The sequence below is a fragment of the Zosterops lateralis genome (genome assembly GCF_965231275.1).
Source record: "Zosterops lateralis genome assembly, chromosome: W".
Lineage (NCBI taxonomy): Eukaryota > Metazoa > Chordata > Aves > Passeriformes > Zosteropidae > Zosterops > Zosterops lateralis.
In genome coordinates this window covers 3971335-3996558 of record NC_139801.1, presented here as the reverse complement: position 1 = coordinate 3996558, position 25224 = coordinate 3971335, and the positions used below count along the sequence as shown (strand labels likewise).

At 47.0% G+C, this 25224-nt stretch overlaps 1 protein-coding gene across 1 annotated transcript in view; it reads right to left on the bottom strand.

The window, feature by feature from the left end:
• LOC310922170 (androgen receptor-like) overlaps positions 1-25224 on the bottom strand; it is a gene marked incomplete at its 3' end in the record, with an annotated part of 50930 nt that overhangs the window by 12558 nt on the left and 13148 nt on the right. Inside the window, exon 2 of the mRNA XM_083882585.1 lies at positions 20919-21070. Within this exon, the coding sequence (XP_083738711.1) occupies positions 20919-21070 (152 nt within the window). The remainder of the gene's footprint in view (positions 1-20918; positions 21071-25224) is intronic.

The window sequence follows — 25224 nt, the reverse complement described above, 5'->3', positions numbered from 1 at the left end:
GCAGGAACCTGTTCTCTGTTGCCTGGGCCTGCACAAGTGAGCCCTGTTTGCTTTATGCTGTTTGCCAGTAACAAAAAGAGAAACAAACAGCCACAGCTAGTCATGGTACTGCTGCTCAACTTGAGAATGAGCCGAGCTCACCTCGCTCTAATTCCTGGGGATGTAGATATTTCCCTTTCACCACCAGGAAAGGAACCACCAGCTCTAAAAGGCAGGAGAACAGGGAAGGGTGGCTGGAATGCGGATCAGTTCCTTCTCTCTGAAGTGACTTCTCACACACAGAGACCTGTTTCTAATTTCAGGGTAATTCACTCTCTTCATTTCAGAGCAAGCTGAGACATTCGCAGTCAGCTGTTCTTTATTTAAAGATAAATGCACTGGTTTTTCCTTCTGTCTTGGGTTATGTAACCAAAAAAATGTTTATTCAATTCCATCTGTTGAAACCAGTTGGGGAGGTGTTTTTCCTTATCTCTTGTAACTCCAGTGGAGAGGGGGGCGGCTGCTCTTCTGATAATGGGACAGCTGTTAAAACCGGGTGAGGGATTGTTCTTTATCTCTTTCCACCCTCCGGGGGATATCTTTTGGTAATGGGCCATTAAGGCTCACCAATGACATGACACATTACATCATCCCATTGTGAGATGCTCCACCCAGTGGGGGGAGCCAAACCATTCCTACCCAGATAAAAAAACCTGAGATGTAAGGACACCAGACACTGGTTTCCACTGGATTCCTGAAGGAAGACTGGACCCATCTTGCCATTACTAGACCCTTTTTTCTACAAGGACCATCTCTACCCCAACAGAACCACATCTGCCACTCCAGGAGGGCTTACTCTGGACTGCTTCCAACACCCTGACCAACAGGGCGTCAGGTTGTATTTCTGACTCTGTCAGGGTTTCTAGGATTTTCTGTTTGCTTTGTTTGCTTGTTTTTTGTACTACTACATTTTTATTCTTAATATTTTTAGTAAAGAACTCTTATTCCTATTCCCAAATCTTTGCCTGAAAAGCCTTTATTGCAAAATTTGGAAGGGGGGGGGTGGGTTTACATTCTCCATTCGAAGGGAAACTCCAGCTTTCCCTGGCAGATACCTGTCTTGCCAAACCAAGACACCTTCTCTAGAGTTTAACACAGAAAGTACTTCTTTGTTTTCCTTTTCTCCCCTGCAAACAACAGAGATCTTTCTTGTGTCACTCCAAGGCAGAGGCTCTTGCTTTGCAAACCTGTACATACAGGTCCAAACTTTACACCCACTCTCTGGTGTTCCCCAGTGGTTCCGCTCTTTGCAAGGCCCATCACCCAGCCTGTCATTCACCTAAGGCGCTGGCAAGGTGCCCACCCATAGACCACTGTCCAGCTGAGAACACTGCAGATGTCACCCAGAGAAGACCCACCTCCTTCCCTGCCACCAAGGTCCTGTTTGACATGTGCACAGGTGAGGAGGTGTCCTGAGTTGTAGTGTAGGATGTACACAAAGTATTTATTCTATCACCATCTTCATGAACTGTTAAAACCAAGTGGGGCAGTGCTCTAGTGTTGGGCTGTCTTCTGCTAATGGCCCATCAACACCTTGCCCGTGACTCACAGGTAACTCCCTCCAGGAGTTATCTCTGTTTAATGGGCCATCAAGGACCCACTTCACAACTCGCCATCCCATTGTGAGATGCTCTGCCCAGGGGAAGGAGCCAAGCATTCTCACCTGGATATAAGCTGGTATTTGGAACAGTGCAAAGAGCCCTTACCTACTGGATTCCCAGAGGACCAGAGCTACCAGACCTTTCTACAGGATCACTGCTTCAGGAAGACCACCTCACCTGGACTGCTTCCACCATCCTGCTCAGGTTGTATTCTGACTCTGTCAGTGATCCTTTGTGTTATTGCATTTATTTTATTTTTACCTTTTTACCTTTCTTCTTATTAAATTGTATCTCTGACTTGGAGCCTCTCACTCGTTTTGCTTTCAAACCACAACATTTTTGGTGCCCAACGTGGGGCCAGAGGCACTGAGAAAAGTCAGAACTACAGTTTTGTATTGAAGAAGACACCTGTTTCCTATGATGCTCAACATGCTTACATGTGTCTTATAACTATCTCTCTATATTTTTCCACACATGGGGCACTATCTGCCAGTCTTAATGCTCCTGCATAGACCAGGGTATGGTACTAAAATTGCCTTATTGGTCTATTATGTCCATTGCTTGATAAACTCCGAGGCAATGAACAGCATTCAGAATTTATACCCAGTTTTGGATTAGTTTTCTGGTCTACGATGCTACATCTGGGGCCTCAACAATCTTACCCAGCCCCTGTGGGGAGGAGTAAAGAATGATTTTTTCCAGCTTTTCAGGCATCACACAGCAGTTTTTGAAAATATTGAGTACCCTCTTGATACCAAGGACAGTATGATGTTATTGTTAGTCCTGCTTTGTCTTCTCTGCATGGCCCTTTGTTTTTTCTGCACCATGCTTAGGATCAAAACACTACATGGTGTGATGCAATGTGTTCTTAAGGAAGAGGAAGAGGGAAAGAGAAGCAAAGCAACAGCATCAGCGTCTACACAGACTGTAACAAAGAAAAAGAGAACCAAAGGCAAGGCAACAGTGTCCTCATCTACACAGACCATCACAGAGGAGAAAGAAGCCAAAAGTGAGGCAACAGTGTCCACATCTACGCAGACTGTCACAGCAGAGAAAGGAACCAAAGGTGCCGTCAGCATCTCCACACAAATTGTCACTGAACTGGAACAACCTAAACCAGTAGCAGTTGCCACCACTCAGAAAAAGAAGTCAAGGAGCAAATTAGTCCGTGTAGTGACTGACGAGGATGCAGCAGGACCTTCACAGCCAGCAGAAGAGAGAGAGATAGAGATCATCACTTGCTCTCTATCCCTGGGTGACAGTGCTCTCTATCCCATAATCCCATATCGTGGACTCCCTTGTTATGTCTAAGAGGTGTTCCGTCCCCTTTAGGGGGGGCGGGCACTGGCCTGCTGGCTTGCTCCGCTGCTGCTTTGGCTTTGGCTTTGGCTTCCTGCTTCTAGGCGCTTGCTGTCTCGCAATTTTCTGCTAGTTTCTTGCCCTTTCGTTCTTTTGTTTTTTTCTTCCTTTCTTTCTGCCGCTTCTGTGCTCTGTTTGGTTTTTTTTTTCCCTTTTCCTCTTCTCCCTTCCCCCCCCCCCCCCCCCCTTTAAGATTTAGGACCCGCACCCGGAGCTGATCTTGCTGGAGGAGTCCGTAGAGGATCGCCGGGGCTCGTAAAAGAAGCTGCGCGCCCTCCCCCTCACAGTAACCTGAGCTTTTTCTGTTCTTTTTTTTTCCCTTGTGTCAGGGGGTGTTTATTCATTTGTTAATAAACCAGTTTTTTCCACTTTGTGTTCAAGAGATTCCTTCCCAAACCCAGGGTTGGGGGGAGGGGTGGTAGAGGTTTTGTTATTAGGGGATTCCTTGAAGGTTTTCCCCTAATTCAACCCAAACCAGAACATACGTGAACTGAAAAGAGGAACACCTACCACAAGAAGCCCATCTAGAATCAAGGTTGCCCCAGTCTCTCAGAACTCCAGACGGTACAGGAATGATGATATGACTGATCCTCTGGAAGGGACCTCAGAAACATACATACAGGAGGAGAACAATGTATGCCATGACCAGGAATAAGGGGGCCCTGCCTCTAGCCAGGAAGAGGAAAGGGATAATCGGATCTACTGGACTGTGTGGATCCCATGGCCTGGCACATCTGACCCACAAGAATATACGGCGTTGGTTGACACTGGGGCCCAATGTACCATGATGCCATCAAGGTATGTAGGAACAGAATCCATCTCTATTTCTGGAGTGACAGGAGGGTCCCAGGAACTGACTGTATTAGAGACTGAAGTGAATTTAACTGGGAACAAGTGGCAAAAACACCCCATCGCGACTGGCCCAGAGGCCCCATGCATTTTCGGCATAGACTATCTCAAGAATGGATATTTCAAAGCCCCAAAAGAATTATGTTGGGCTTTTGGGATAGCCGCAATTGAGAAAGAAGACATCAGACAGTTGAATACTTTGCCTGGTCTCTCAGATGACCCCTCTGCTGTGGGACTGCTGAGAGTCGAAGAACAACAGGTACCAACTGCCACAACAACAGTACACCGCCACCAATACGGCACTGACAGAGACTCTGTGATTCCCATACATGAAATGATTCGTAAACTGGAGAGCCAAGGGGTGGTCAGTAAGACTCATTCACCTTTCAACAGCCCAATATGACCTGTGCGTAAGTCCAGTGGAGAATGGAGACTGACGGTGGATTACCGTGCTCTGAATGAAGTCACGCCACCACTGAGCGCTGATGTGCCAGACATGTTAGAGCTTCAATATGAGCTGGAGTCCAAGGCAGCAAAGTGGTATGCGACCACTGACATCGCCAATGCCTTCTTCTCCATTCCTTTGGCAGCACAGTGCAGGCCCCAGTTTGCTTTCACCTGGAGGGGCGTGCAGTACACCTGGAACCGACTGCCCCAGGGGTGGAAACACAGCCCCACCATCTGCCATGGGCTGATCCAGGCTGCACTGGAGGAAGGTGAGGCTCCGGAACATCTGCAGTACATCGACGACATCATCATATGGGGAAACGCCCCAGGGGAGGTCTTTGAGAAAGGAGAGAAGATTATCCAAATTCTGTTGAAAGCTGGTTTTGCCATTAAACGAAGTAAGGTTAAGGGACCGGCTCAAGAAATCCAGTTCCTGGGAGTCAAGTGGCAAGATGGACGTCGCCAAATCCCCACAGAGATAATAAACAAGATCACTGCCATGTCCCCACCTACCAACAAGAAGGAAACACAAGCTTTCCTAGGTGCCATAGGCTTCTGGAGGATGCACATTCCTGAGTACAGTCAGATCGTGAGCCCTCTCTATCTGGTTACCCGCAAGAAGAACGATTTCCACTGGGGCCCTGAACAGCAACAAGCCCTTGTTCAGATCAAACAAGAGATTGCTCACGCAGTAGCCCTTGGCCCAGTCAGGACGGGACCAGATGTGAAGAATGTGCTTTACTCTGCAGCCGGGAACAACAGTCTGTCCTGGAGCGGTTGGCAGAAGGTGCCTGGGGAGACTCGAGGCCGACCTTTGGAATTCTGGAGCCGAAGTTACAGAGGCTCCGAAGCCAACTACACTCCCAAAGAGAAGGAGATCTTGGCCGCCTATGAAGGAGTTCAAGCTGCCTCAAAAGTGATTGGCACTGAAACACAGCTGCTTCTGGCACCCCGATTACCAGTGCTGGGGTGGATGTTTAAAGGAAAGGTTCCCTCTACACATCACGCCACTGACACCACATGGAGCAAATGGATTGCTCTCATCACACAGCGCGCCCGTATTGGAAACCCAATTTGCCCTGGGATTCTGGAAGTTATAACAAACTGGCCAGAAGGTGAGACTTTTGGATTATCGTCTGAAGAAGAAGAAAAGCAAGTAACACGTGCCGAGGAAGCCCCACCATACAATGAGCTACCGGAGACTGAAGGACGATATGCTCTCTTCACTGATGGCTCCTGTCGAATTGTAGGCGCTAACCGGAAATGGAAGGCTGCAGTTTGGAGCCCCACACGACAAGTTGCACAGGCTACCGAGGGACAACGGGGGTCGAGTCAGGTTGCAGAGCTTAAAGCTCTCCAGCTGGCTTTGGATATTGCTGAATGAGAGAAATGGCCGAGGCTCTATCTCTACACTGACTCGTGGGTGGTAGCTAATTCTCTGTGGGCATGGCTGAATCGCTGGAAAAAGGCCAACTGGCAGCGCAGAGGAAAACCCATCTGGGCCGCTGACATTTGGCAGGACATCCCAGCCCGAGTAGAGAGACTGACCGTGAAGGTTCGACACGTGGACGCGCATGTACCCAAGAGCCGGGCTAATGAGGAGCATCACAACAACGAGCAGGTGGACAAAGCCGCCAAGGTGAAAGGATCACAGGTGGATCTAGACTGGCAGCACAAAGGAGAACTGTTTCTAGCTTGTTGGGCCCATGATGCCTCAGGTCATCAAGGAAGAGATGCAACATACCGATGGGCCTGTGACTGAGGGATGGACCTTACTATGGACAGCATCTCACAGGTCATCCACAACTGTGAGACCTGTGCTGCAATCAAACAGGCCAAGTGAGTGAAGCCTCTGTGGCATGGTGGACGATGGCTGAAGTACAGGTATGGGGAAGCCTGGCAAATTGACTACATCACCCTTCCCCAAACTCGCCAAGGATAGCCCTACGTGCTGACCATGGTGGAAGCCACCACTGGATGGCTGGAAACCTGCCCTGTGCCTCATGCCACTGCCCGGAACACCATCTTGGGCCTGGAAAAACAAGTCCTGTGGAGACACGGCACCCCTGAGAGAATTGAGTCGGACAATGGGACCCATTTCAAAAACAGCCTTATAAACACCTGGGCCAGAGAACATGGTATTGAATGGATATATCACATTCCTTATCACGCACCAGCTGCCGGGAAAGTTGAACGGTGCAATGGACTACTAAAGACTACCCTGAAGGCACTTGGTGGGGGGACCTTCAAGAATTGGGAAATGAACTTAGCCAAAGCTACTTGGATGGTCAACACCTGAGGGTCTATCAATCGAGGTGGTCCTGCCCAGTCTGAACCCTTGCACACAGTGGATGGAGATAAAGTCCCTGCAGTACATATGAAAGGCATTTTAGGGAAGACTGTTTGGATTAATCCCACCTCAGGAAAAGGCAGACCCATCCGTGGGATTGTCTTTGCTCAAGGACCTGGTCACACTTGGTGGGTATTGCAGAAAGATGTGGAAACCCATTGTGTACCACAGGGAGACTTAATTTTAAGTGAGAAGAGTGTGTAACATTTTATTCTCTATGTGTATGCATATCTTTGTAAGACTGTATTGATTTGGATATGATGTAGATGGTAATAGAATAAGGGGTGGATTATGTCCTGGGTTGTAGTGTAGGATGTACACAAAGTATTTATTCTATCACCATCTTCATGAACTGTTAAAACCAAGTGGGGCAGTGCTCTAGTGTTGGGCTGTCTTCTGCTAATGGCCCATCAACACCTTGCCCGTGACTCACAGGTAACTCCCTCCAGGAGTTATCTCTGTTTAATGGGCCATCAAGGACCCACTTCACAACTCGCCATCCCATTGTGAGATGCTCTGCCCAGGGGAAGGAGCCAAGCATTCTCACCTGGATATAAGCTGGTATTTGGAACAGTGCAAAGAGCCCTTACCCACTGGATTCCCAGAGGACCAGAGCTACCAGACCTTTCTACAGGATCACTGCTTCAGGAAGACCACCTCATCTGGACTGTTTCCACCATCCTGCTCAGGTTGTATTCTGACTCTGTCAGTGATCCTTTGTGTTATTGCATTTATTTTATTTTTACCTTTTTACCTTTCTTCTTATTAAATTGTATCTCTGACTTGGAGCCTCTCACTCGTTTTGCTTTCAAACCCCAACAGGAGGGAAGTCACACCCAGCACCCTCTGCTTTCCCAGACCAGCACAGGCACCCCAAGAGAGCATCTTTGCAGCAGCCCCCACCATGAACAGACTGCAGTGCCCATGTCCCCTCTGCCAGGATCGTCCCCGCCACCTTGGCCCCTTCTGGGCCATCTCACACCAGGCAGAAAGACGCTTCCGCCACCTCCGAGGCCTCCCACTCATCTCCTGGGACCACAGCACACACTGGGAGCAAAGGGGAAGAACTGCTCTCCAGTTCTAAAATAATGATTTATAGAGGTGAGTTGCTTAATCCAGAGGAATCATCTAACTAACAGCCTGTTGCCACATGAGCTGTTGTGCCCTGACTAACTTTCGCCTCCAGACAACAGAGTAATCTGTGCAAACATCTGGAGCAAGATATCTAACTGTCAATGTGAAAAACAGTAAATGCCTTTTGGAAGAGAGATCCTCGTATTTTAGGGCATACACTGAATTTTAACAGCTGGGGGATAAGGCCAAGCTTTCTGTGAAAGCAACTCCCCTGGGTCTCATGTAACTATGGAGACAGCAGAGCTCCTCTGCAAAGCCTCTGGTCCTTGGGGCTGTCACCAGCAGGGCCATGCCCAGAGCTGAGCCTGGGGCTTTGGTGCTGGCACCCTTCCCATGTGATGCTCCTATTAATAACTCAAGAGGGCTCAGCCACAAGGCTCCCAGGAGCCAGCACTGAGCCACTGGTGATGAACTACCTCTGCAAAGTCGTTTTCTGAATAGTCCTCTGTATTTACCAGATGGCTACAGTGAGCACAGGGAAAGCACCCAGAGCTTTCCCTATTCTCTGGTCATCCCACCTTTTGCTCTCCAAATGGCTTTTTAAGGCAAATAACACCCAGTCACAAGAAACCCACCACTGGAGCATTGTGGTGCTGCAGCACCACTGAGTCTTCTGCAGACTCAGTTACTTTGTGTGCCACATCAGCCTGGGAAGGAGGAGAAAGCATTTTATAACATGGCAAGGATCTTTGAAAACATTCACTTTAACTTTGTGTCATCTTGAAATCCAGCAATAAACTGTTGAGTTGGCCCAGAGACATCTCTCTGGTGTAAGGCTAATCCTCAGCAGGTCAGAACATAGAACACTAATTCGCAGAAACCTCAGAGGGACAAGGAAGCTCTGCTTCTTTCCAGGGATATATGCAGAGACATGATGATCCCCCTCCTGGACAGAATGAGACAGCAGGAACCCCTGGGCTGCTAACTGACACAGGAGCTGCCTTGTTTAAAGCATTTTTTTTGTTTGTTTCAGGGACAAGGGTGGCATCACAAGGACTGAACTCCCATGTCTTCAACCCACCCCAGCCATGCTCACCACGGAGGTGTCCTGCCTACTCGTGTAGGGAAAAACAACATCTGTGCTGAGCTGGATGAGCTTCTTGTTCACTAAATGAGGAGGGGGAGCCCATCTTTGTGGGCAGCAGAAGAGCAACAGCCCTGGTCACAGGGCAGCCATCCAGCCCTCTGGACTCTCCCTGCTGGAACCTTGGGGCAGGTGACTGTAAGGGAGAACACAATGCTGGGCTTGACCACAAAATGAGTGGTGACCCAGCAGGTGAGGCGATCCCCACTGGCATGGGGAGTCTGCAGAGTGTGCTTCAGTACTGGCCTGGACACAGCCTAGACATCTTGAGAAAGTCTGTGAATCACGAGAGCTGGCAAAATCAGATCAGGACAACATTCCTGTTTTTTTCTACTAACTCTTCCAGCATCTTTCTGGAAAAAGCAGTTGAACCTAAACTTGTGAAACCCCTCAAATCTGTCAAATATTTCATCAAAGCAGGGGTGACCTGCTCCTGCCCATAAACGCCTTGGTGTATCCAAAGGGAAGAAGAATCAGTGTCACAACATTTTTTTTTAAATCTTTTCCCTTTCTCACCCTAGAAGCCAGTGCATGTCTATAAAATCTCCTTAAATATCCCCGAATCCCTGCCAGATAAGTTCACTATTATCTCAGAAGAATATAATAAAAAAGAAATTATGTTCCAGGCTATTTCCCTCTCCTCCAAGATGCTGTTTGTGCTGCTCCAGTCATAGCCCTCTGCTGCTCCCTCCACTGAAGGCTGTGGCTTGACACCAGTACCAGGAAGGTAACAGGTTTCTTTTCTCATGGGGAAGCATTTTGATCTACTGCTGTAAAGTCTCCAAGGGCAACCTAAGGTTTTCTGAGAGGTATTTTATGGACTTTAAAACATGAGAATGAAAAGCCAGGGATCCTGATAATAAGAGAGGGTTGGACTGAGACAGACGTAGATACGACCAATATGGTTAATTCTAAAAAGTCCCCCTATTTCATCTAAAATGGCAGGTTATATACTCTTTCAGATAGTTTACAAATACAGACACATTTTTATTGGCACACAGCAGAGGAAAGAATGTAAATATACATTGTTTGGTTCACCCTTAAGGTGGCTAACACCTGTATATTACCAATTCTATTCAATGACCTTCAACACCCTATTATCTTTCCCAAACACCTTAATACCTAATTCTAACTATGCCACAACTAACTGAGAAATTTTTGCTGTGTCATAGGCCTTGGGCCCCAATTTAGGCCTCAGGTTAAGCCTCAGTCAAGGTAGTTCAATATCTATAAATAAATCATGTTTTCTTTCCCTAAGAAATTCAGCAACAGATCCCCGTTTTTTCTTTTGAACTACCTAGACTGAGTTAAAGGCATAGCTAATTATATTTTACATACACTTTAACACATAAAACATAACTATTCATATAACTATAATAACAATTAAAAAAAAGTTTAAAATGGATTAAGTCTTTGATTTAACTAACAAAACAATATAAATTGAGTTATTCAAAAGAAGTATTAACAACTACAAGTTTTTTTCATGTTACTTTTTAACTATAAAAACTGTTTGTAAATTAAAAACGGTCAAACAAATTTATATAACACAAAAAAAAAAAAACAAAACAAAACAAAAAAAAACCCAAAAAAAACAAGCTATAAGTCCTTGCACACAAGGCAAAAAGATGGTTGCAGTCTTGACACTTATTTACTTCTCTGTGTTCACTTTTTCATCTTTAAAGCTGTTAGAGATTCTGTTCTTAATATGATTTTTGCATTCATTGCAGGAATTTTTTTGTGTTTTATATCTGTGAAAACACAAGCAAGCTTTTTGCCATAGGTTAGTAAAAAACTGTACTTTGAATTAAAAATGCACAACCCTTATTTAAATCTGAAATCTATTAAAAAAAGTTTTACACACAACAACTAAAAATTTTCCAAATTACAAACAGTTAACAATTGTCAAACAACAACACATGTAAATTTGAATGATTGTCAATTATTAAAATGTTATTTAATTGTCCCAGATTTTGCAACAGCTGAAAAACCTTTTTTCCAGTGAAAACCTGGGTATCCTTTCCCGGGCAAGGCTCCCAAATTCATTCCAAAAGCTGGTCCAGCTGTCATATTTACAAGGTCAAATTGTCAAGTCAAAGTGACTTGTATTTGGTTTTTTGGTGCAGAAACATCTGGTTTTGTTAATGATCACATCTCCTCTAGTTAAAGACAAGGTCTGGCCGGGACTCAGCTTTATCTAGAGTGATATCCTTTAATACATTTTTGAAACAAAGTTTTTAACAACAGTAATTATAAAATGATTAAATAATTAAAAATCATAAAAAAAATCTTAAAGTGTATCATGATACAATTCACAATATTTATTATTTAAAACTTATCTTAAACTTATCTTATTATCTTACGTATTATCTTAACTTTAACTTATTTAACTTAAAATTTATTATTTTAAAACTTATTTATCTTATTTTAAAACTTAATATACTTAACTTATTATTTTAAGACTTATCTTAAAACTTAATTTTTAACTTATTTAACCTATCATAAAATACAAAACCCTTACAAAATAGCTTACAACCTATAAGAATCACGATGTAAAAATTTTTCTTTTTTTTCCATTTACAAACTTTTCAGTTTCATCACAGTTGTGTCCTTTGAAGCCTTCTTATTTCTGAAAAAAAACCAACTAAATTTTGCAAATTAAATTAGCATATCTTAACAAAACTTACATTTAAAACTTACATACAATAAAACTTTAAATTTATAAAATATAAATCTATTACTTAAACTTTATCAATTCTTATTTTAAATTCAACTTTACTTAACAACTTTTAACTTAACTTATACTTAAAAAACTTAAAATCACATAAAAATTACTTCTAATGTCAATACAGTACTAAAACACAACTTAACTTGGATCCAAATATATCAATATTATAATCTGTGATAAATTTCGGGTAAAAATTCGTGTATAAAATAATAACCTGATGTGTAATGGGAATAATGTTAATAAAAATTGTGAAATCCAGTATAGGGCTAATCGTTTCCCCCCCAGCCTGCCAATCTCAGTTGCAAAGACAGGACGAGAATCATCAGACTAGACAAAGACTCTGGCCAACCTCGATAAGAATCACTTCCTCGCCAATGCAAGGAGAAATTCCTTCGTGACGACAATGCCGATCTCATCAACTCTCTGGCGCAACAAGCAAAATGAAATCAGCATAAGACTGACCCGTGAAATTGACATAAGAAAAGAGCTTTCCCGGAATGAGACAATGAGACTTGACGAGATCCAGGAAGGCCATCGAAAAGAAATTCGGACTATTCAGCCCATCCTGGACACCTGGACTGCCTAAGGGCAGAAAAACCCTATAAAATGTTGGACTGAAAGCGGCATCGGCGTGGATTTGGGAGTCTTGTACACCGGTGCGGACCCCTATCCACTCAGCGGGGCGCTGACAATTTCCTATTTTTGTGGCTTTCTCATTTTTCTGGTGTTCGATATTTTGTTATTAATAAATTGTCTTTTATTTATCCGATATTTGCCATTGCATTTATAACATAATCAAAAATCATTTTCCATGTTATAACAATAGGTCTTTTGCTTTTGATTATGCAGCTGTTTTGCAACATTCATATCTTTGTTTTTGAATTCAGAAAACTTGTAACTTTGATTGGTTTATTATCAATTTGCTTGAATGCAGTCCCTCTTAACCCGAGGGCTATTGTCACCAGTGGTGTTTCTCTTTCTTTTCTTTGTACTTGAAGGGATACAGTTTGCTGTGTTTGTATCAGTGTTGCTTGTGGGCAGGGTCAGGCTCCCCGGCATTTGGTCTGAGGGGGTGACACCTTGGAGAAACTCTCCGCCCTGGCCACTTCTGCTCCCTGCTTGCACTGCCTCTGCCTGCCCCGCTCCTGCCTGTGCCGGCTCCGCCTGCCGCTGCTGTTGCTGTGCAAGGCAGGGCTGGCTCCCCTGGCACGGGGGAGAGGCGGGGCTGTGCCGCCTCGCTCCCATCTCTGTCTTGTACTCTGGTGTTGCTTGTGCCGGCCCGGCGCCGTCCGCGGGGGTGTTCTCTTTCGACCCATCCCCTGGAGGCTGCCCTGTCTCGCTCTCTCTTGGGGTTTCTCTCGCCCGGAGCGAACTTGCCACTTGAGCTCCATCCCGCTTACTTCGTTCTTGTTGCAAAGGTTTCTGGGGTTTGTAGTACATAGTTCTGCGCCTGCGCTGTGCTTCCTGGTTCTGTCTCTGCACATGCGCCAGCCACAAGGGCTCCTGGGATTTGTAGTTTCCAATTCTGCGCTTGCTCTGTTTGTCCTGCACTGCTCGGACTCCGCTGTCCCCGGCAGCCCCCGCCATCCGGCCCGCGCCACCCCCCCCTCAGCCTACGCCAGTGCCGGCGCCGGGCTGCTGCCGTGTGGTGAGCGTTGTGCTGGTGCTGCGGGGCTGCGCCGGGGCTGTTGTTGCTATCACGGCCGCTCCGTTGCAGCTGCTCTGTGAGGAGGGGCCCCCCCACCTTTTCTCTTTCACGCGGGTTCTGCTGCAACTAAACGCAAGTGCCGGTCTGCTTAACTTTCTTCTTGGCCCACAGGGCTGACTGTTCTAACTCACTCTTCTTCAGTTTTTCATCTCTCATAGAGAGAATATAATAAAGAAGCCGCACTGCCGTGCTAAGATCGGCATTCATTTTGTCTTTGAACTTTTTGTGAGCTGTTTCCCCACTGCGGCTTACCCTTCTGCCACAGGATGGCTCTAACGCTTTTCAAACGGCCGGCCCGCGGCTCCAACCCTCTCGCTCCTTCCGCTCAGTGCTCCGGTCTCAGCTCGTTCCGCTTTCAAACCGGTTCTGCTTCAGGTCCAAGCAAGGAGGCTTAACGAGTCCTTAACACATCCAAGCTAGGACTCGTGCGGGTTCTTTCCTGCATGCAAGGTAGAATCCGCCCAAGAACTCTCACCACAATTAAAGAGAGCTCTCATAACACGTCTAGAGGATTTTCTGCATTTAAGCAAACAAACGCATCAAAGTGAAACGCATTTAAGCGAACAAATGCATTTAAGCGAAGGGTCCCTGTGCTCGGGCGCCATAAAAAGCCAGGGATCCTGATAATAAGAGAGGGTTGGACTGAGACAGACGTAGATACGACCAATATGGTTAATTCTAAAAAGTCCCCCTATTTCATCTAAAATGGCAGGTTATATACTCTTTCAAATAGTTTACAAATACAGACACATTTTCATTGGCACACAAGAGAAGAAAGAATGTAAACATACATTGTTTGGTTCACCCTTAAGGTGGCTAACACCTGCATGCTAACAATTCTATTCAGTGACCTTCAACACCCTATTATCTTTTCCAAACACCTTAATACCTAATTCTAACTACGCCACAATTAACTGAGAAATTTTTGCTGTGTCATAGGCCTTGGGCCCCAATTTAGGCCTCAGGTTAGGCCTCAGTCAAGGTAGTTCAATATCTATAAATAAATCATGTTTTCTTTCCCTAAGAAATTGAGCAACAAGAATGCACTGAAATATCAGCTTTCAGTAATGCTCCTCAGCTTTAAGAAGGAAGAGATCTGTCTGGAAACTCACCAAAAGTTAGAACAGAAATCATCACAGAATCACAGAATGTGTAGGTTGGAAGAGACCTTCAAGATCATTGAGTCCAACCCAGCTCCAACACCTCAACTAGATCATGGCATCAAGTGCCACATCCAGTCTTTTTTTAAACATGTCCAGGGATGGTGACTCCACCACCTCCCCGGGCAGACTATTCCAGTATTTAATCACTCTTTCTATGAAAAACTTCTTCCTAATATCCAACCTATATTTCCCTTGACGCAGCTTAAGACTGTGTCCTCTCGTTCTGTCAGTGGCTGCCTGGAGAAAGAGACCAACCCCCAGTTGTCTACAACTACCCTTCAGGAAGTTGTAGCGAGTGATAAGGTCACCCCTGAAACTTCTTTTCTCCAGGCTAAACAACCCTAGCTCCCTCAGTCGTTCTTCATATGGCTTGTTTTCCAATCCCTTCATCAGCTTTGTTGCCCTTCTCTGGACACGTTCAAGCATCTCAACGTCCTTCCTAAACTGAGGGGCACAGAACTGGACACAATACTCAAGGTGTGGCCTCACCAGTGCTGAGTACAGGGGAAGAATGACCTCCCTGCTCCTGCTGGCCACACCATTCCTGATACAGGCCAGAATGCCATTGGCCCTCTTGGCCACCTGGGCACACTGTTGGCTCACATTCAGCCAGCTGCTGACCAGAACTCCCAGGTCCCTTTCCTACTGGGCACTGTCCAGCCACATGGTCCTCAGCTTATAACGCTGCAGGGGGTTATTGTGGCCAAAGTGCAGGACTAGACACTTGGACTCATTAAACTTCATTTTGTTGGACTCTGCCCATTGACCCAACCGTTCCAGATCTCTCTGCAGAGCCCTCCTATCTTCCAAACAGTCAACACACGCTCCCAGCTTAGTGTCATCTGCAAATTTACTAATGAAAGATTCAATACCCTCATCCATGTCATCAATGAAAATATTGAACAGAGCTGGTCCCAGCACAGACCCCTGAGGAACACCACTGGTGACTGGCCACCAGCTGGATGCAGCACCGTTCACCACCACTCTCTGGGCCCGGCCATCCAGCCAGTTCCTAACCCAGCAAAGAGTGCTCCTGTCCAAGCCCCGGGCTGCCAGCTTTTCCAGGAGTATGCTGTGGGAGACAGTGTCAAAAGCCTTGCTAAAGTCCAAATAGACAACATCCACAGCCCTTCCTGCATCCACCAGGTGGGTCACCTGGTCATAAAAGGAGATCAGGTTGGTCAAACATGACCTACCTCTCCTAAACCCATGCTGGCTGGGCCTGAGACCCTGGCCATCCTGTAGGTGCTGTGTGATGACAGTATAAACTGTTCCATTATCTTGCCAGGTACTGAGGTCAGACTGACTGGTCTATAATTACTGGGATCCTCCTTCCCACCCTTTTTGTGAATGGGTGTCACATTGGCCAGTTTCCAATCTTCTGGAACCTCACCAGTGAGCCAGGACTGGTTGTAAATGATGGAGAGTGGCTTTGCAAGCTCATCTGCCAGCTCTCTCATCACCCTGGGATGAATCCCATCTGGGCCCATAGATTTATGAGTGTCCAAGCATCTCAGCTGTTCTCTGACTGCCTCCTCTTGGATAATGGGGGGACCATTCTGTTCCCTGACACCATCTACCAGCCCAGGAGGACAGTTGTCCTGTAGGCAAGTTGTCTTCCCACTGAAAACTGAGGCAAAGAAGGCATTAAGCACTTCTGCCTTCTCCTCATCAGCAGTTACTAAGTTCCCTCCCTCATCCAATAGAGAACAAGGGTTGGCCTCTCCTTTCCTTTTACCATTAATATATTTGTAGAAACATTTTTTATTATCCTTTACAGAATTTGCCATTTTAAGTTTAAAGTGAGCTTTGGCCTCCCTAATTTTTTTCCTACATTCTCTAGCAGCCCCCTTAATGCTTCCTGAGAGACCTGACCCTCCTTCCAAAAATGATACACCCTCTTTTTATTCCTAAGTTCCTCCAAAACCTCCTTGCCCATCCAGGCTGGACGTTTGCCTCGTTGACTGGTCTTCTGGCACACAGGGACAGTCTGTTCCTGTGCCCTCAAAAACTCTGTTTTGAAGCACACCCAGCTTTCCTTAACTCCTTTGTTTTTAAGGGCTGTTTCCCAAGGAACTCCCTGAATAAGTCTTCTAAATAAGCCAAAGTCTGCCCTCAGAAATTCCAATGTAAGAATCTTATTTGGGTTCCTCCTGATTTCACCAAATATCAAGAACTCTAGAATTTCAAGATCACTCTGCCCCAATAGCCTCCAATCACCACATCTCCCACCAGCCCCTCTCTATTTACAAACAACAGATTTAACATAGTCCTTCCCTTGGTGGGCTCATCTACCAGCTGTGACAAATAGTTATCATCCATGCACTCTAAAAATTTCCTGGACTGCCTCTTTTCTGCTGTATTAAGTTCCCAGCAGATGTCTGGCAGGTTGAAGTCACCTACAAGAACAAGGGCTGATGGTCCTGAAACATTCTCCAGCTGCTTATAGAATAAGTTGTCCACCTCTTCCTCCTGGTTGGGTGGACGATAACAGACTCCCAGTACAATGTAAGCCTTGTTGGCTCTCCCCTTAATTCTTACCTATAGGCATTCAACTCCATCTTCATTAGTTTCAATACCTATGGAGTCAAAAACCTTCTTAATATAAAGGGCCACCCCTCCACCTCTTCTCCCTTTCCTGTCTCTTCTGAAGAGCTTGCAGCCATCGAGTGCAGTGCTCCAGCTATGTGAGTCATCCCACCACGTTTCTGTGATGGTGACTACATCACAGCTTTGCTGTTGCACCATGACCTCCAGCTCTTCCTGTTTGTTACCCATGCTGCGTGCATTGGTATACATGCACTTCAGCTGGGCTACTGATTTTACCCCTAACTCAGGCTTAGCACCCTTGGGCCTGCTTCCAGGCAGCCTAGCTGCATCCCCTTCCCCCTTCAAACCTAGTTTAAAGCCCTCTCAACGAGGTCTGCCAGCTCATGAGCTAAGAACATTCTGCCCTTAACAGAGAGATGTATCCCATCTGGTTCCAACAGAGCAGGTGCCATAAAAGTTGCGCCATGATCAAAGAATCTGAATTTTTTTTTTATAACAACAACCCTTAAGCCACTTGTTAACAATGTGAGTTCTTCTATTTCTTTCATCATTTTTCTCCACCACCAAAGGGACTGAGCAGAACACTACCTGGGCCCCTGTCTTATCAACCACTTGACCCAGTGCCCTAAAGTCCCTTTTAATCGCCTTGACACTCCTCTTTCCGATCTCATCACTGGCAGCCTGGAGTATCAGCAGTGGGTAATAATCAGTGGGCTGAATCAGCCCAGGAAGTCTCTTAGTAATATCCTTTATCCAGGCCCTAGGGAGGCAGCAGACTTCCCTGTGGGATGGGTCCGGGCGACATATGGGGCCCTCTGTTCCCTTCAGAAGGGAGTCACCTACTACGATTACCCTTCTTTTCTTCTTGATGTTAGAGGTGGAGATCGGTCTTACAGATGAATCATCATTGGGAGGCTCACTGGGCAGATAATTTCCCTCTGAATCATCTGGCTGACTCTCTAGATCCAGGGCCTCATCCCTATTCTGAAGTGGCACCTGGCTAGGGGATGGGGGTCAGGAGGAGTTTTTATTATTACGTCCCCGAGCAGGGATCCGTTTCCATTCCCCTTCATCTACCAGGTGCTCCTCTATTGCCTGGGAGTGGGAGTCATACAAGTCCTCTGAATCTTGATGGACCTCCCTTTAAGATGGAAGGGCTGAACTCCACCAGTCTATTTCACTTTCCCTGATACTTCTTAATCATTCAACTTCCTCGCTAAGTTTGGCCACCAGTGAAAGGAGGTCATTCACTTGCTCATACCTCAGGCACGCCTCTTTCACATTATCCCCTGGGACAACTGATAAGCTCAAACACTACAGGCAGGAATGGGTCTGTATAGACGCATCCTTTTTGGAGGGCTCCACCTGGTCACATACACTAGTACCAACCAGTTTTGGACCATGTTGAAACCATTACTAGCAGAAACCCCAAGACCAACCAGCCAGCAGAAACACCTCAAACAATACACAGCACTCCTTACTAGCAAGAGAACTTGCAACCCTGCCTGCTTGCCCTGCCTGTGCGAACTGCCGAACTGCCGAACTGCCGTGGTCACGCCCCAAGACGTCCCACGGCCCTGTTTGCCCGCAGCTCCTGTGCCCTGCGCTCCCTAGAGACCTCTTATAATCGGCCACTCAGCAACTAAGGAAGCTCCACCCCTCGTTCCTGAATGACTCACAACTCACCTGCCATCCCTGCATTCAGTACCTATAAAGGAGCACAATTTTTTTTCACTTCCCCAAAATAAAGACTTACCCATGTACCTCAGGGTAGCGTAAGATGAAACCTCACAATTTGGCAGCCCCTCCTGCTCCTCCCTGCACACACATACCCTCTCATCTTCGCACATCCTCAGGAAAGGCAAAGGGCTACTGCCCAATCCCAACACAACCAAATGCTCCCAACCCTCTGCCACACTGCGAGGCTGAAGAACCAGGAAGAGACAAAATTACCATTTAAATTAATGATATAACACAATCAGGAGAGGGAACAACTCCATGGCACGTGCCTCAGAGCAGTGTGAGCACCCAGGCTGCCCCTCTGCCCGTGGGCACCTCCGGTCACTGTCACCCCCAGAACAGAGCCCACCCTGGTGCCAGGGGAGCACAGGTCCCACACCCACCCATGGACACAGGCATTCCAGTGGCAGTTCATCTAACTGAGAGCCAAGACTCCACTTACTATAAATCAATAATAACTTGCTGACTTAAATAAGCATCTGTTATTTACTCTGGCTGCACAAGCCAACCCACTTGGTTTGACGCAGAGCTGGTGTTCAGCAGAGACAGATCTGCAAATGATTTACTTGGGAGAAATATGCAAAATTTGTTAACTATTATTTGACTGCCCTTTTTGGCAACAGGACATTGATGTCCCCTGTGGCATAGCCCCTATTCTTTCCTGAACCAGCACTGGCAAGTTGGCTCCTGGCACAGAGGAACGAGGGAAACATGACTCCAAAAAGAGGCAGGATAATAATTGATCTAATTGATATAGAAGCAGCATTCTGACAACAGCAGGTGAGCACCCCTAGCCTGGGACCTCTGCTCATATAAAGGAGAGGTTGGGCACAGGGGAAGGTCATGGTGAGACAGAAGCTCTGTCCCCATCTCTGCTGCCAACCCTCTCCCGAGGACACCACGTCCAGTGACACCAGCTGCCAACAGTGTGCCCACATAAATTGTGTTAGCACCAAGGAAAAATGATGGCTTGTGTTGCTTCATCTCTCCTGACAACAAGCCTGATGAGTGACTACGGGTACATTACATTGCTAGACAGTTCATCTTCCACAACAGACTCTCACTGCTGCCCAAGAACCATGACTCTGAACTGCAGGTAAAACCCAGACATGGCTGAGGCACAGCCTAAGGAAACAGCTGGTCTGGGTGCTTCTGCATGTTCATTCCCAAGGAAAGATGGTACAAAGACCTTGCTGTTGAGAGGGAACATTTGGGTTCACACTTATCCCTGGATGTGGCCCCCTCACTCAGAGGGGCCACAAGTTGCGACGTGGGTGTGGACCCTCACAGAGGACAAGCAGGCAGCAGCAGGTGAAGACATGGAAAGCTTCCTTATTTTTCTGACTCCATTCACTTATATACACTTTTTACAGAAGGCCAGGATTGGCCCAAGAAGGTTACAACTTCATGACCTCATTGGTCACTCTGACCATCAGTCAAGTTCTCTTCTCAGAGAACAACTATGCAAAACACATAGATAATTTCTAAAAATACATATAGTTTACATCAAGCAGTGTGAGAATCAGGCTGCAAAGATTCAAACACTTGAAAGCAAGAAAATGCAGGGTGATACCTGGAGAGCCTGACACTGCAGAGCTGGACATGAAGGAGAAGTTGCTTTCTCATAGGCTGGGGAGGAGGATCATGGACCCCAAGGTGAGAGCATGGCTCCTGATGGACAGAGGGTTGTGCTGTTTTGTGGGCAGTCACAGAAGTGACCCTCTGGAAGGGGTACAGGAGAGGAAAAGCCTCCCCTGAACTGGCAGTTGTGCATCTGAGACCGCAGGTGGGCTGATGAGAGCTTAAAGCACTCTGGAGAGTCAAGAAGAGAAGCAAGAACTGACTGCTCCACGGGCTCACCAGGTCACTAAGATAATAATGGAATCACAGAAACGTTTGGGTTGGAAGGGACCTTAAAGACCATCTTGGTCCACACCTCTGCCATGGCAGGGACACCTTCTAAGAGACGAGGTTGCTCAATGCCACTGAAAAGAATTGTATTTTGGCAAGCTGGTTTGGCTACTTTTTGAGAGAAATCTGTAACATGAAATGACAAATGCAGGAGAGAAAAATCAATTTATCCTTGATTTTTCTCCTTTCCTGGTTTAAGAGATCTTAGAATGCCACCACAGTGGGGCAGTGACCTTCCCTCTCCTCTGTCCCCATTACCTTCAGCTGCCCGTTTGAAGAACACTTTGCAGCTCCCACATGTGAGGGCTCCGTAATGGCACCCAGATGCTTCATCTCCACAGATCAGACAGGTCTTCTGAGATGGGAAGTAGTAGTCAATGGGCAGGACATAGTCACGGCCAGTCTCCAACCTGCAGCATAAAACAGGGAACAAGAGAAGGGTCAGCAAATGTGGTCAGGACAAGCCGTGGGGAGCACGGTCATGGCAAACCCAGAACTGCAGTGATGGATCAGCCAACCACTGAGCAGCAAGAGGGTGAGCAACAACTAAGCCAAGCTTGGCCCTGACCATGCAGAGACCGTGCTGGGTGCCCCTCCTTATACTGCCCACTGCGTGCAGTGTGACAAAGTACAGTGACAGTGACACACAGTGACAGCACAGCCTAGGGAGAAAAGGCGACTGAGAGTGACTGTTGCAGTGCTCATGGAATTTTGGCTTCAATAATGAAGCTCATGCACCAAACAAGGCAGAGCATGGCACTGCCAAACACTTGATGCCATGTTAACCACCATGCCAAGATGTCCCCAGTGCCACCTAAGTGTCACCATTCCACACACTTAGATTCTGCCCTCTCAGCTGGTACCGTCCCCTCCCCAACCTGATTTGATCTGTTTGATCAGATCCATGGTGAAACTGCTTTTCCAGAGGGCATAGCAGGAGGAGAGGGGCTTATCCAAATCAGGAGCCAACATGTCCAGGCAGTTTGGGAAGCACCAGCATGTTGAGTTAATTACCAGAACTCATTTTTCTGCAACCACTGGATGAGGCAACTAGCTTTTAACAGTCTGCAAGTCACCGCAACTTTTGGGTAAAATTAGATCTCCTTTCATTTTTGGCATTGTTTGTTGCTTGCAGGTAAGCTCTGAGAATTCAGGTTACATCAACAGTGAGTGTGACAAAGATGGGACTTCTTGAAAAAACCTTTATACCCAGAAAAGCCCCACTGTCTTCGCCTGTCCCTGACCTGGGAGCTGTGCAGATACCACCTCAGTTTCAGGTCAGTAACTGGAGCAGCAATTTCATCCTCATTTCTTATGGCAGAAACCTTTTGAGTGATTTCTCATCTCTTTTAACAGGAGCAATCAGTGACTCATCTGTAGATGCAGCTCAACCACCCTTCCCCAACCATCTCCATTTCCAAGGCTTTTCTTGAATTACTGAGTAAATGGAGGAGACAGTTGGCTGCACCATGCCTGCCATAGTCATGTTAAGTCATAGTCAAGTCCTGTTGCAACCAAGGTGTTCCTTTCTTGGCTTACATGGCATCCCACCTGTCGTGGTGTGATCCCACCACCCATCTCAACGTACTCCCACATCCTCCCATGCCATGTGCTACAGAGCCCTGGCACTGGGTGAGAGAGGCTGCTGGAGAGCAGACCCTGCTGAGGAATACCAGCAGCACATAGAAAAGCCTGGCTAAAAATGTCTTATTTATCCAGTATGTTTTAGATTCACACATAACAGGCCTTTCAGCTAATGACCCAACACTTCTTTTCTCCTCTCTGTGCAGTCAAAAATCCAGCAGTGCTCATTTCCCTGTTTCCATAAGGCTTCCACTGTCTCCCCCTCACTCAGCACTGTGTGTGCCGTGAGCAGCAGGGCCTCTCACAGCAGGTGTCGTGACAACAGACACAGGACTCCCAGAGGACCCCGGGTTGTTTTTAAGGATTAATTATCTGAAACTGCAAAGCAGGTTTGCAATTGAGTGTCTTCTGAAACAGCTTTTAGAGCTGTTCGTGTATGGGAAGAGTTGTGCAAGTACAGAAACACCTTCTAACAGGTGTGCATTGAGAGTACCCCATACATATGCCCCTGCCAGGGACAGGGCTGGGCAGGGCTCCTCGCACACCCCTCCATGCTCAGCCACCCTTGTCCCCACTGCCACCAATGGATGGAGACTAGAGGACACTGGCTGACATGGAAGGTGATTCCTGGCCATGGGACAGGCTCCACCTGGGGTAAGGCTTGGCAGGGTGTGCACAGCTCCAGCACCCCAAGGGGCAGGAGATGGTGTTTAGGCAGGTGGGGAGCATCTCTACCACAGGCCCTGCAGCACCAATATGGTTCCCTGCCAGCAGCCACTGCCCAGAGCTGAAGCATCTGCCCAGGAATGCCCTTGACTTTAAACAATGCCAAATTTCCTTTTCTTTTTTTATTTTTAGAGAGAGAATTGCAAGAAAAACATGATGTAAAAATGTTCTAGCAACTCAGAGTGACCTATGCTAATGGTTCCCTTAACAATCCAGTTTCCAAGGGGTATTTACAGGGTGTTCTCAAAACATGCAGGTAATACATAACACTGGCAAACAAGCCAAAGAGGTGCCTGGAGAAGCTGCGGGGCCAGCAGAGCTATGGGCAGAGCCCCAGGTGCCACCTGCCCCAAGGTGCCAGTGTGCAGCAGTGCCACAGCTCCTTGCCCCCATTCAGGGGACGGGAGGGACATGAGGGGTGGCTCAATGGCCAGCTCACCACCGACTGCTCCAAAGCTTTCCTCTGGGTGGAAGTTTGTACTCCGTGGGGCTGTGCTAGCCCACAGGGCCACAGGTGTGCTCAGGGCAGACCAAAACAAGCCCTGCACCATGCTGTGGGGGGCTCGCAGTTGGTACGGTGTGTGGCAAGTGTCAGCCCCGCTGCAGAGCCCAAGGCAGAGTGATAGCATGCCAGGGCAGACACAACTGTGATGCGGTGATGGCGGCGGCAATGCCAGACTCAACGCATGTCCCGAAGGCCAAGGTCATGGCTGTCACAAAGGAGCTTGGTGGCTTTCGGGGGCAGGGAAAAACAACCTCAGTATCTCTTCTACAGCTCTAGGGTGAGTTGTACTCTCATTTCAGAAGGGTTCTGTAAGGAAATGGAGGATTTACTGAGCTCCCCTCACATGCAACTATTTCTGGGGAGTAGAAACTATAATTTTGCAATTAAGTATTTGTTTGTCATTAGTTAAATTTCACCAGCCACATTTCACAACACCCCCAGAAAGCCAAGAGCAAGTACTGGTAAAAGAGGAGCCGACCACTTCTCCTGATCCACAAAGGAAGTCTCCATCTCAGCAACAGCCAGCACAGGCTGCTCGAAAGGAGCCAGGGCCCAACTGCCCCCTTGCCCACGACTTCCCACTCCTAAGCCAGACCAGGACAAAATGATGGCAGCTGCCACACACTCCCAGCTCATCCCACACAGGAACCCCAGAGCAGAATGCCCTGGTCCCATACTCCCTGAAGAAAGGTGGTTTGCACCTTCACCATGCTGTGTCCAAAACCTGCACATCTGTGATGCTCAGGAGGGTGTTGAGACCAGAACTGAACCAGCACTCACTCACAAACTCAGGTGCTCAGGAGGATGCTTGAGCTCAGAACTGAGCCAGCACTCGAACTCAGGTGACACAGAACCCTATCTAGTCATTTCAAGTACTGTCATTTCTGAGACACTGATGTTATCAGGAGGAATCTCTGCCTTTAAAACAGCATCACCTGTGCATGACATTCTCTAATGCAATATTAAATTTAACTGGCTTCCCCTCAGTGCAGCTGTGGGGCTCCTGCCTGGATGAAGTTCTGTGACTCCCATCAAGGGGCCAGACCCATGCTCAGCAAAGGGCACGAGTGCTCACTTCAGGCACATCCTTGTGTCCCCTTGCACTGTAATTTGGCTGCTGCTGGCTCCAGCCAGAGTTGAGCCAAACCTGCACTCACAGCCACCACATCACGCTCATCCAGATAACAAGGCCTGCACAGAAACTTTAAAGCATTCATCTTAAAATGCTTTGAGCCATTTAATCTATAAACATGCAGCTTTGTACACTGAATTCATGTCCTTTCTGCTAAATAGCCTTGAGTATGTTTCCAGTCTGCCCATGCCTTGTTTTTGTGTGTGATGGCAGCAGAGGTACAATAGGATCTGAGAGCAGAGCAGGGTGCAGCATGAGCCCCAGGCCTGGTAAATGCACATGAGAACTAGATCCTCACCGGATTTAAATAAATATTAGCATATGACAATGGGTTTTCCAAGCATCTCAGCAGTGCAGGCTGGCAGGAGGAGCACACCTCAGAGAAAGAAAACGTCCTCCCACCAGCAACTCCCAGGAGCAGGCTTGGCTCTTCAGCCCTGGCACTGCCTCCCAGCCCCAGAGGCACAAATAGCACAAATAGCACAGCTGCACAAATCCCTTGTCAAATCTCCAAATTAAACTCTGTTTTTTTTTGTTTTCAAACACTCTATTTACTTATTTTGACAGTTTATTTTTCACACAGCATGTCCCCACTGCAGCTGAAGCCCCCCCCCACT